The sequence below is a fragment of the Zingiber officinale genome, chromosome 6B (genome assembly GCF_018446385.1).
Source record: "Zingiber officinale cultivar Zhangliang chromosome 6B, Zo_v1.1, whole genome shotgun sequence".
Taxonomy (NCBI): Eukaryota; Viridiplantae; Streptophyta; class Magnoliopsida; order Zingiberales; family Zingiberaceae; genus Zingiber; species Zingiber officinale.
In genome coordinates, this window is record NC_055996.1 from 75,025,629 (window position 1) to 75,038,673 (window position 13,045).

The 13,045-nt window shown below is 39.2% G+C and overlaps 2 protein-coding genes across 4 annotated transcripts; both read left to right on the plus strand.

The window, feature by feature from the left end:
- The first annotated feature begins 1,786 nt into the window (after window positions 1-1,786).
- LOC121992725 (U-box domain-containing protein 33-like) lies at window positions 1,787-8,450 on the plus strand. 3 transcript variants are annotated; one of them, XR_006114988.1, is made up of 10 exons: window positions 1,787-2,264; window positions 4,014-4,135; window positions 4,412-4,533; window positions 4,881-4,985; window positions 5,181-5,676; window positions 5,983-6,123; window positions 6,281-6,805; window positions 6,885-7,643; window positions 7,753-8,051; window positions 8,310-8,450. XR_006114988.1 is itself a non-coding variant. In XM_042547258.1 (9 exons), exons 1-9 carry the CDS (start codon window positions 2,015-2,017, stop codon window positions 7,948-7,950), a joined length of 2,718 nt encoding a protein of 905 aa, XP_042403192.1. In that variant the 5' UTR covers window positions 1,787-2,014; the 3' UTR covers window positions 7,951-8,127. The 3 variants fall into 3 exon arrangements, 2 of the variants coding, with proteins under 2 accessions (XP_042403192.1, XP_042403193.1); XM_042547258.1 differs by lacking the exon at window positions 8,310-8,450 and having other exon boundaries at window positions 7,753-8,127; XM_042547259.1 differs by lacking the exons at window positions 4,014-4,135; window positions 8,310-8,450 and having other exon boundaries at window positions 7,753-8,127.
- Window positions 8,451-8,468: 18 nt separating this feature from the next.
- Window positions 8,469-9,446, plus strand: LOC121992726. The gene has a single exon (XM_042547260.1). The coding sequence runs from the start codon at window positions 8,540-8,542 to the stop codon at window positions 9,200-9,202; it is 663 nt and encodes a 220-aa protein (XP_042403194.1). The 5' UTR covers window positions 8,469-8,539; the 3' UTR covers window positions 9,203-9,446.
- Window positions 9,447-13,045: the final 3,599 nt, after the last annotated feature.

Genomic DNA, 13,045 nt, shown 5'->3' on the forward strand with positions numbered 1-13,045 from the left:
AAACATAATCAAGTTCACAATCAAACCTTTAGACTTTTTAGAGCAAAATATTAATTAATAAATAATAAAATAAGCAAAACCTATCCTCATGATTTTTTTTGTCCATTAATAAAACAAAAAAGAAAAGAAAAACGGTTTGAATCGACATAAAAATAAACAAATAATTATTAAATCATGAACAAAAACAAGGAAGGAATTATTAAATTGCCATAAATTAGGCATTTAGGCTAAACCCAATCGTATTGTATTATGTCAACAATGTCGACGGCAAAATTGAGCCTCCGCCACCACCTCAATCTTTCTCATCGTCGCCGCTGCCGCCGCTTCGACAGAGCACTTAAAGCTGGCCTCCACCGTCGGCATCATCTTCGTCTTCCTCTCCTCCTCCCTCCCCATCTTATTGATCTGGATATACAGCTGCCACTGGCGCCGCAACGACTTGCTGCAGCGGCGCCGGTGGGCGGCGGAGGCGGTGGCGCCGCGCCCATCGATCGAACGGCCGCTGCCGGCGCTTCCTCTGGTCCCCTTGGGTTCCTTCGGTGGGATGGCCGCGGCGGAGGAGTGCGTGATCTGCCTGGGCGAGTTCGAGGGCGGCGAGGAGCGGGAGGCGATGGTGAAGGTGATCCCCGGATGCCGCCACGCCTTCCACCCGGAGTGCATCGACCGGTGGCTCCGGTCGGATGTCTCCTGCCCGCTCTGCCGCTGCACTGACCTCGCCGTCGTCGCCCCTCGTCCTGAAGATCTTGTTCGCGGAGACGGAGGAGGAGAATTAGGCGGAGGCGGCGCCGCCGCGCAACCTACGGATCGGGTTGACGTGTCTGAGGCGACCGACACGGTGAACAGAGGAGGAGATTGAGCACCGAAAGAACGTTTTGGAGATTAAGGCATTCACAAGATTTGATGGATTCTAATCATTGATTACTTTAATTAATTAAATGATCTTAATGTCAAGGCAATGTAACAGTCACAAACACACATGACAAATGTCGACATTCATGTGTTATATATAAATAAATACATTCCGGCTATTGTATCTGAGTTAAATTATATTTTTTTAAAGAATTAAAATTTTATTTTCTTGAAATCATCAAAAATAGTAGAACTTCCAAGACTGTCATTTAAAAATTAAAATCTTATCAATTGAAATCTTAAGATGAGCTGGCAAACCATTAAATTGATCCGGTGGAAAACAAATAATCAACGAGCCATAGAAAAAAAATATAAGATGGAGATGAAGAAAAAGGAAATCAACAAATATTCAATAATTTACTCCATAAGAAAACCATCAAAGAAGTTATTGACTTTTGAGGTCAACGTTTGTGTCATGTCAACCATACAAATGACGGGGAAACAACCTGTCTTTGACTTTAAACCTACTCTTGCCTATCTTCGAGTACCAAATTGGTAACATATTTTAATATAAAATTATTTAATATTTGATATTTTTGATTTAACTCTATATTATAATTATTTTAGGATTCATAATATAATTTTTAAATATTTAAACAAAAATCAAATATTAAATTTAAAATAAAACTTTATTACTCGAGTCTAATTTATGACTCATTTGAAATATATATATAGGTGAAATTAGGGTGATAAAGAAGTTAAGTCGAGCTAAACTTTAAAAAGCGTATCGAAGTTGCACCATGGCCGGTGCAATAGACATGTTTACAAGCATGGAAAATGCTGTTGCACTAAATCTTAATTCCTTTCGTCATCCTACCACCGTTGACTTGTTCTGGGTCTTCGAGGTTCTCGCTTTATATCGGAAGGAATGCTGCTTGAACAATCCCCATCGAGGTTCTCGCTTTAGATCGTAAGGAAGCCCGCCTGAACGATTCCAATTCCCAAACTGTCATCTTCTATCCATCTCCGATACAAAATGTGGAGATTCGAATCGCTCCTCTCGATGTAGTGTACCTAGAAAAAAAAGGGTCTCTTTTTTGGTTGATTCCTAGTCCCAAAAGATGCAAAAAAGGAGGTACCTTTGACTGTGACTAGCGGTGTGGTGATGGCGAGCAGGCAAGTCAGGGGTATGGGCGGCTTCGAGAGCTTCAGCTCGACGAGGAGCAGCGGGGTAACAGAGATTGAGGAGGAGGCGGTGCCGCTGGCGCCGCCCGCTGAGGAGAAGCTCTACGTCGCGGTGGCGGCGGAATTGAAGGCCGGGAAGGCCACTTTGTTCTGGGCGATTCAAAACTCTAACAGAGACCGGACCATTGTTCTCGCCCACGTTCATGTCCCAGCGAAGACGATTCCCATGAGTACGAACTGAATTTCTCTTTCTCTTTCTCAAGAATTAGGGGGCAAATTAAATCCCCTTTTTCTTGGTTATTTCTCGAATTTGCATAGTTCTATCTTCTAGACAATTCTTTTTCTTGGATTTAGGGTTCGAGGAACTCGCTTATTCTTTGGAATGATAATTCATTGTTTCTAGAATGATTTTATAGGTCGTATTAGATGGTCGGGTGTTTTTTTCTCTTCGACCCTGAACAATTTGTAGAAACTTATAGAGTTTTGCTCACGAATTTAGAAAATGAATTCCTGTTTTGCTATTTCTTCTCGTTTTCCTCTTCAACGAAGTCAATTCCTTTGATGTAGAATCGATTAATGTAAAACATGCATGCCTTTACAACGACTCCTTTCGATTCTTCTTGAATTGGTTCGATCTCAGCTACAACGCATTTGTAGAGTTTTTTTCTTTAAATAAGGCGTGCAGCCATGGGATGCTGGGTTTCTAAGTCACTTGTCGCGAGCGCTTCCTAATATACTCTAGCGGTCGGGGAGAAATTGCCGTGGGGTCGGGTCGGTCGCCCTAGTTTCGGTGTTATCTGGTTCATCATTTTTTTAAAAAAAAAAATTGGTATGTGTTGCTTAAGGAACAATAAAGGGAAATCTAGTGTACAAAGCTCCTGTCGATACTGGGTCCGAGGAAAGGTTTATTGCACCCTTACCCTATTTTACAAGAGTCTGTTTTCGAGACTCGAATTTGTGACCTCTAGGCTACACGACAACATGACATTGATATGTCTTGCTTAAAATAATCCACTCATCCAAAGTTTATTAGACGGATGACACATAGCCTCCGGGGCTTTGGTGCGATAGTAAGCGATGGGATGGTCTCCCTAAGCAACAAGGGTTCGAATCTCACCTAGGGCACATTACACATGAAGAGTTTGAATTACTTGTGACGCTCGGCCGTCCATCAAGATTCATCTGCACTTCCAAATTTACCCTAGTGGCTAATTGAAAATTTCTGTAGGGTTAAATTGATCATCTCCAGGATTAATTGGATCATAAGAGTTAGATATATGGATTATTTTAAAAAAAAAATAAATGGATGGATGGCACATGCTGTTGAAGGAAGCTAAATCTGTGACTAGGAACTCAACCTGATTCGACCAAGCCCTAAGCTGTTTAGATGAACTAAGCCTGACACCTTATCTCCAGCTCGACCATATTCGATCTCCTATAGCCAACTTCCCTAACCAAGAAAATCAGAGTTAGACTCTATATCTACTGGACTTCAGTATCTTTCATACTTTTGACTATAAAAGTAAGTGTTTAATGAAGCTGAAATATTTGGTAGACATTAATGACACCTTTTGCAAACCACAAATTGTCAGTCTTCTTTTACTTCTCTTGCCATATATGTGGAATTTATGATTGGATCTCCTATTGAGTGTTAGATAGAATTATTCACTTCTCTTGCCATAAGTTTATATACTGAGACAATAAGCACAACATACAGATGAAACTCTTCACAAGGTTTAAAGACCAGCTTTATTGAAGAAAACCAAGAGGTTTAATGGGTACAAATTTGTCTTCTGCTTTCAGTGGTAACTAGTGTTGTTGGATGTGGTGCCATATTTGAGAAGTTCATGACTAAAATTTGTCTTACATTATTATTGCAACAATTGCTTCGTCTTGCAATAAAAGTTAGTATTGCCACACTGGTTCTCTTATATATGAAACTTCACTAAAACAATTTGATCACTTGTCATTGGTTCCAGTGGGAGGCAAGTTTCCTGAAAGCTGCTTGACGACACAACAAGTCAATGCTTACAGGATGTTGGAAAGAGATAAAATGAACAAGAGTTTGAATGCATACATCAATTTATGTTCAGAAATGAAGGTACTTCATGTTTTGTGTTTAGTGTTGGTTCCTCTTTGATAATATCATCACATGCACATCGACCGAGGAATAGAATCCCCTGTAATGCAAATTAGGAATCAATTATCTTTTAAATTTTAAATTGTAGTCGATTTCGGTGATCCTCCTATTGATGATCTCTTCATCGATAATATTTTCTATTTAGTAAAGTTTACCATGTGGGAAAGCCTGGTGCTTTGTGTTCATCTTCTTGAAGGAAATCGGATATGTTTCTAATTTTGTTTATTTACTTCTCAGGTAAAAGTGGAAAAGGTGGTGATTGAGATGGATGATATTGCAAATGGTCTTGTCGAGCTGATTGAACTACATTGTATCACCAAACTTGTGATGGGAGCTGCAGCCGATAAGCATTATTCTAGGCAAGATCTGATATTCTTTACTGTTTTTAGTAGATTTAGTCACAGAAGACTTGCAGTTCTCAATCAGTAAAATCTCAATTAGCTGCTTTGGCTAATCCACTAAGGTTTTACTAGTTGTTATTCCTTACAGTTTCATGAATTAAAAGAAAAACAAAGAAACAATAAAAGAAAAAGCCAAAAGGCATCTAAAATCACACAATATAGTGGATGACATTCATCACAGATCCACTAAATGTTACTAGCCTTGTGACATTCTTCATTTAACTCTCTAAACTGATTCCAGTATGGCTAGAAGAAAAATAAAAGATGTTAAGTACCTTAACTGATAGAATATGCTCTCTTCACAGGAAAATGAAAGACGTTAAGTCCAAGACCGCAATCAATGTAAAGCAACTAGCTAATCCATTGTGCAAAATATACTTCATTTGCAAGGGGCACCTGATCTACACCAGGTTTGAGTTTGCTTGCCGATGAATATGAGAACCACACTATATCAATTTTTTATTAGTTCTCCATTGATATGCTAACATTGTAAATGTTCTGCTTTAGCTCATTTTTAAAGAACCTTCATAACTTATGACCTATGAATCATCGTAAGGCATAACTTGTATCTCATAAATATATAATTCACACACTTTTTTACACAGGGAGTCTACTTCACATGCATCTTGGATGGCTCGATCACCTATGTATAGCCAAAGCTCGATGGACAGGTCAAGTGAACAATCGAGGGTGCCAAGTTTATCCCCAAGACAGTCCTCCATGGGCAGCTTAAATGAGCAATCAAGGGCACCAAATGTATTCATGAGACAAACTGAATCTTTAAGTTCCTACATAAGTACTACCGAAGATTTTTCCAGACAAACATCTTCTAGTTCTTTTGGAGATAGAAATGTAGTGGAGTTGCCACCCGCATTGCTTGTTAGAACTCCACATAGTAGAAGTATTGGAGGTTCTTCGGTCGATCCATGGGAAGGAATTACGAGGAGTTCTTACACTTCTGGTCGATCATCTCTTAATTATGAAGAAATCAGTAACGCAACACCATCAGTGGCCAATTATGATGAGAGTGAAGCTGGATCTGTGATCTTGCCTTCCCTTAATGATAAGGAACTGCCCTTTTCACCTCCAAATCAAGATCGGGTGAGTCACATGACAATTTTTGGTAATCTTGTGGAAAAATCAACGAATTATTGTCAAGATATTCTTGTAATTTAGCATGGGTGAGGTGGATGTTTTCTTTGAAATAGCTATCAATGCATCATGTTGACAAGCAAATCGATATGATTGTAGTAAAAGTAGTAATTTTGCAAATTGTTTGAAACTATAGTTTAGGCTCCAAAGTCCTGAAATAAAGTAATATCGTCATCTAACAAGTTGTGAACAATGTATTTGGATAATTTTATACAAAAGAAGGCTCCTTTGACAATACTACACACTAATTTACAGGAACATGATGTTTCCGATGAAGAGGTCTATAAGAAGCTCCAAGAAGCCCTAAAAGAAGCTGAGAACTTAAAAAATGAGGCATACGAAGAGTATTGCAAGCGTCAAAAGGCAGAAATGAATGCAGTTTTGGCTCTCCAAAAGGTATCTTTTTCTTTATCCACTCTCATGCCCAAGAGATTTGAGTATTTCTGTTGAATATTACGATGGTGGCTAAACTGAATTGAGAGAATTCTGTGTCTGTGCAAAGAAAAATATATGTATCTTCTCAATTCACTCTATTGAAAACTTTCTGTTTCAGGTTAAAGCATCAGAGAGTAAGTATGCCAAAGAGGCAAGATTAAGGAAAGAAATTGAGGAAATGCTTGCAGTTGAAAAATTGCAATTAGAAAAACTAGAAGGGCAGCATTCTGAAATATCTGAACGACTCAAGAAGGCAGTCGAGGAGAAAGTGAAGTTGGAACTCCAGATTACTGAATCTGAAAATGCTGCTATAGATTATGAAAAGAAGCTATCAGAGGCACACGGACTTCTCCGATCCCTTCAGTCGGATTATGATGCACTGCAGCAGGAACATGACAAGGCAGTTAGAGAGGTTGAAGAGTTACTTCAGAAGAGAGATCAGACAGCCTGCATTCTTGGATCTTTCAATTCAGAATTCTCTGCTTTAGAGCTTAAGAAAGCAACTGAAGACTTCAGTAATGATTTGAAGATTGGGGAAGGAGGCTTTGGAAGTGTCTACAAAGGTTTTCTGCGAAACACGACTGTGGCTATAAAGTTGTTGCATCCACAAAGTATGCAAGGCAGATCTGAGTTTCATCAAGAGGTACAAACCAAATTGATTTTTTCTTTTTCATAATTAGACATCTCATTTGTTCTTATGAATTCAATATCTGATCTATCAGGTGGCCATCTTAAGTAGGGTGAGGCACCCAAACCTTGTTACGCTTATAGGTGCTTGCTCAGAAACTCTTGCACTCGTGTACGAGTTCCTTCCTAATGGAAGCCTTCAAGATCGTCTCGCCTGTGCAAATAATTCCGAACCTCTCACATGGCAGGTCCGAACACGGGTCATTGCGGAGATATGCTCTGCTTTGGTCTTCCTTCACTCCAACAATCCCCATCCTATAGTCCATGGAGACCTTAAGCCTGATAACATTCTTCTCGATGCCAACTATGTGAGTAAGATTGGTGATTTTGGCATCTCTCGTCTTCTTGACCAATCCAGTATGCATGCCACTCTCTACCACAATACGACTAATCCCAAAGGAACCTTTGCGTACATGGACCCTGAATATGTTACCACTGGGGAGCTTACACCACAATCTGATGTCTACTCTTTCGGAATTATAATCCTGCAGCTCTTGACTGGAAAACCTCCTGTAGGCATTGCCAGAGTTGTAGAGGTATATATGAATGAAGAAAAACTGCATGAAATCATAGACAAATCTGCAGGAAACTGGCCATTTGTGCAAGCAAACCAGTTGGCACATCTGGGCCTCAGATGCTGTGCTATCAGTCGGAAGAACAGACCAGATCTAGCTGGGCAGGTTTGGAAAACTGTTGAACCATTGATGAAGGTTGCTTCATTATCTACAACAACACAGTCAAGTAAATCGTTCAGCGACCGCATACCTCATTACTTTATCTGTCCCATCTTCCAGGTCAGTATTCATTCCTCTTAGTAAACAATCAGTGAACAAAACTGAGGTGTTTTGCTTGAAGTGTACTTCTATCATTTCTGAAAAAGGCTCGACTTCGAAACAATTTCAGGACATCATGAGAAATCCACACATAGCAACTGATGGCTTCACTTATGAAGCTGAAGCTATGCGGGGATGGATCGACAGCGGCCATGATACATCACCCATGACAAACTTAAAACTTCTAAATTGCGAGCTTATCCCAAACCATGCACTGCGTTCAGCCATTCAAGAATGGCTTCAATCGCAACCACAGCAGTTTTTGTAACTGTTTTATACAGAACAGAAGAACTCTGTCAGCCCTCCCTAAAATCGCAGAGATCTTCATCTTCATGATCCGCCATGTTATGTTCTGATATCTGGAATCAGGTACGTGTGTTGTAAATATGTTAGTTTCTTAGAAAAATGAAAAACATAAGGAAAATTGCAGTCTCCAATTGAGAGTTGCATAAACAAGTTGTTGATCCTGTGTGATTGATAACATTTCTGTGTAATTTTTATAGGATTCTTTTCAACCTATACAAATGATTCATCTGTCTTTGTTGGATATTAGTGAGATAGCTTGACAAAAATTTTTTTTATCATTTTTGTTTTGAAAAAAATTGAATTTTTCAGTGGATATAACAGGGCTACGCTGGGCATTTCACAATATTTTACTCTGTTATCTCACTGGCCACTGTGACCCTACAAATCTTATCTTCTTGCGAATCCAACCACTCCCAACTCTGCGTTCCTCGTCCTGTAGATCTCCAAGGCCCTGAATTTCACTGGCAAGATCCAATTTTTATAGGAATTGGGTCGTCAAAATCCCCTTTTTTTTCTACCGTTAACGAGCGATCCGTCAGCGCCGGCGAACGATGTCTGAAGGTGTAACTCCCACCGCTGCCACCGGCGACATCGTCCCGCCGGCGGCACCGCCCCGTCGCCGCTCTCTCAGCCCCCGCCACCTAATCTGCCTGAGCGTCGCAGCCGTCCTCGCTGCCTACGGCATGGTCCCCTCCACTGACCTCGCCTTCGCCCCCTTCTCCCTCGCCTACATCTACTTCCTCTCCGCCTTCGCCTTCCCACCCCTCCGCTCCGCCGACAACAGCCCAGTGTTCGACCTCCGCAACCGCCTCCTCGGCCAATACGTCTCCTTCGCCGCCTTCCTCGGCCTCCTCCTGCCGCTTATGCACATCCTCGACTGCGCCTCCGGCGGAGACACTGGCGGCGCCGTTGCCGCCGCCCCGCACCTGTTCCTCCTCTGCATCCAGGTGTTCCTCGAGGGCTTCACCTTCTCCCGCGGCTTCTCGCTGCCGATCTTCGCCTTCACGCCCATCCTCTACAACAGCAAGCGACTCGTCGCCTTATTTTGGTGGGTGGCAAGCGAGTTCGAGAGGGCAGAGGGAGGGCGGCGGATGGTGGCGGGGCGCGTCCTCGCGGTTGCCAATTCGATCCTTTGGGTCTACAATCTGTTTGGGTTTTTGCTCCCCGTTTACCTGCCCAGGGTCCTCAAGCGCTACTATGCCGGATCAAAATAATAACAATTAGTATGAGGGGTAATATGCAAGATTTTTAATAACTACTGGGATATCTAAGCTGTAATTCAATCTTTGTGAATCTTTCATTTGTAACTAAGCTCATAGATTAACACTTGCCAAAGGTGTTAGCTATCGACATAGTAAAGATCTCCAAAGTTATTGGATTCTGAATTTAAAAAGTAGAGCCACATGAGCTTCAAAATTAACACCAACTCTTTTGTAAAAATCTTACCCTAATTTTAGGGTGATTAATGAATCGTAAACGAAATTTGATATTCGACTTGATAAAAATTTATTTATGTTCATTTAATATTCAAGATCAATTAAATGAATAAATTTAAAAATTTTGTTAAATTAAATAAATAAGATTAAATACATGTGTTTAGCTTATTAATATTTGTGAATAATATTTATGAATAATATTTATGAATAATATTTGTGAATTATGTCCATCAATAAAAATTTTATCAACATACTAATAAATAATGAAAATTTTCAAATGAATAAATGAATTTGTATCATTAAGTTCAATAAGCAATTAAATAAACTTAAATTGAGATCTCGATAATATTCAAACGAATCAAGCTAAAGTCAAGTTTAAGTCAAACTCATACATAAAAAATCAAGTTAAATTTGTATAATTATTTTAATAATTTAATTTATTTTAAACTATACTTGACTTAATTATCTTATCAAATAAACTCACCCTACCTGACCTTTCGTTTATTGTCTTGATTATTGATTCATTTTGGGAATTCTTCAATTTCCACTCTAGTGAATTAGTTGCTCGATATGTGATCCACGCCATCACCCGTTGCCCATGGACAAGCTCAAATCATACAACATATACACCCTTCTCAAAATCTTTATCTTCAAGCACATCCATTCACACATAATAATAATATTATTATTATTATTATTACCACAACCCTAGGGGCTATCCACATATATGGTTGGCGAAGCACTCAGAGACAAGGGAAATCAAGGAGCTATTAGGTAGCGAGGTGAATTGATTCGTATTTATATATAGAAATTCATTGTTAAAAAAAAATAATGACTTACATATTTAGAAAATAATCATGCATGCATGATAATCTATCCAAGAATCCCAACTTTAATTTATTTCTGATTTAAGAAAAAAAACTGATTAACTAGATAACGGTGAATCTAAGATGATTAATCTAGTTTTATGAAAAAATTTTATAGTTCATCAGAATAAATTAAAAAAATATTTATAGTAGTTACAGTGAACAAATCAACTATCCATGGCAAGAAAAAAGATCGTGACAAAAAAAAAAAAAAAAAAACCTTGAGAGAGCCCGTGCTACTCATAATTTCATAGCTAAACTGCGAGCATTCATGGCCGTGAACATTTGCAACCATAAAACTTTCTCAAGAGCGATCTAATAAGTGCCCACTTATGATTTCCCCATTACATTTGTTCGAAGTATGAATGACTATAAGCTTAGTGCTAGCTGCCAAACAAGCCAATTCATGGCAGGGTGGACCGGTCCGCCATCCTGATTGGCTCGGAAATCTCCAATCCAATCTAAGATAGGTTAGATGTATAAGTATTTCGTGGTAGTTTTGATTTGATCAACCAAGTTAAGTTAGGTCATGTTTATATTTGATGCCTCGTATATAAATGTGCAGGAACTTAGGAGCATAAGAAGTCGAGCGGAGACGCAGCTAGCGAGAAGGATGACATGGGAAGCGAGTCAACAGACTCGGTGTATCCAAAGGGCGAGGTGCTGCGGAAGAATACATTGGTGGACGAGAATGATGTGCGTGACGTTCGAGGGATGAGAAGCCGGGGAGGAAGTCTACTCGAGGAGAAAGTTGGAGTTGGGCTCGGGTGAGCTCAAGTCCGGATAACTAGAGCATTACCCACACGAAACCGAAGCAAATAAGACGATGGCCGGACCCAGTATCTACCCATCGAAATTCAGGGGAGTTCGTCCTATGAAAAAAGTGAATAGAGGTATTTTTAAAACCGACTTTGAAGTTTTATTAATAATCAAATATGGTCTTGAAACTTCAAAAGATCAAAAAGATGAACAAATAGAAGAGTATCTTTGGACAACTAAAAAGCAAGAAGACTTTGTAGCAAATGGACGAGTCAAATTCTACTTGTTAAACGTGCTGCCACCTTAAGAAATCAACAGGATCAACACTTAGTAGTGTTCTAAAAATTGGCCTAGACGGCCGCCTGAGCGCTAGGCGCTAGCCAACTTCACCGAAAGCATGCTAGTCGGTCAACCTAAGCGGCCATGGTACCTAGGTCAGATTAGGCGGTCCTAGGCGTTGACTAATCAGTCAAATCATTTAGGCATCGCGGAAATAGTACAAGATCTTCATAATTTGTTTTAGTTTGGACTTTTAAATTTAAAGCCCAATTAAAAAAAATTGAAATGTAACATTAAGTTTGTGTCCGATGAAGAACAAGTTGTTGAAAATTATAGAGAACAAGAAGTAGAATAAATTTGTGATATTTTATTAGTTGTGTAATTTTAAACTCATTTTAAATTTAATATTATTGTGTTGGAGTTATAGAATGTGATTTATTATTATGTAATTTATGTTGATACCGTGGAATCTGCCTAGCGATGCGTAGTCCCCACTTAGGCGGCTTAGGCGCTATGCACTGGTCTAACGCCCGACTAGCGCCTAACGAATTTTAGAACCTTGGCGCCTATGAATCAGTAAAAGAACTTTGGGAAAAGTTCCTGGAGTTACACGAAGGAACGTCAGAAGCAAAGCTCGTGAAACAGGACCTTCTCTCAAATCAACTAACGAAACTCCGACAAAAAGAAGGAGAGTCAGTAGTGCAACTGCACACCAAACTGAAGGAGCTGATCACCAGACTCACGAATCTCGGAGAAAAGATAACAAACCAAGATTCTCTAAGGTACACATTAAATGCTTTTCCAAGGACACGCTAATGATCCTCAATAGTCGACTCCTATTATATTTCTAAAGATCAAGAGGTAAGTACATTAGAAAGTTTATTTTCCACTTTAGAACTTCACGAATCTAGATGTACAGAATTAAAGAAGGAGCCAAGTTAGACAATTGCCCTGAAGGCAAGAACAGATGATCTAGACTCCGAAGCATCCATTGATTAAGAGGAAGTAGCGTTAATGGTAAGAAAGTTTAGTAAATTTATAAAACTAATAAATTTAACAAGTCGTAGACGAAAAAGCACCTTCGGAGCAAAAGAAAGGTTAGATACTACAACTGCCAAAAAGAAGTACACATTAAGGACGACTACCCTAAACTGAAAAAGAAGGAGAAAAACAAGGACAAAAGACCAACAAGATGGAAGCACAAGAACTTGAAGGCAACATGGGATGAATCATTGTCCTTAAAATTGGAACTAGAAGAGTATGTCATACTAGGCCTGATGGAAGACCACTAGAGGGATGTCGAAAGCTCCTCATAGATGAGCATCGACGAAAGGGGAGGATCTTTAGAAGAAAACAGTGATGAAAGGGGAGCATTAGACCACGAGGTAAGTGAGGTACGCGCATTATCTCTTGAACAATTATTTCAATTTATTAAAATACTTTCCAAGAATATAGTAAAATTAGAAAAAGAAATACTAAGTTAAAATTAAACTTAGTAAATTCATGCCCTTTAGACATGTATGATAACCTCAAACTGGAAAATGAAAAATCAAAAACACAAATAAAACAATTGAAGAATAACTATGCATGTAAAAATTCAAATATTCTTCAAATTTTAAAATTTTCAAAGGGTTTAATTGGTATTCTAGCTTTCACAAGGATCAAATTAAAAAAATCCCTAAAAATCATATACCATAAATTTTTTTTGATTAATTTA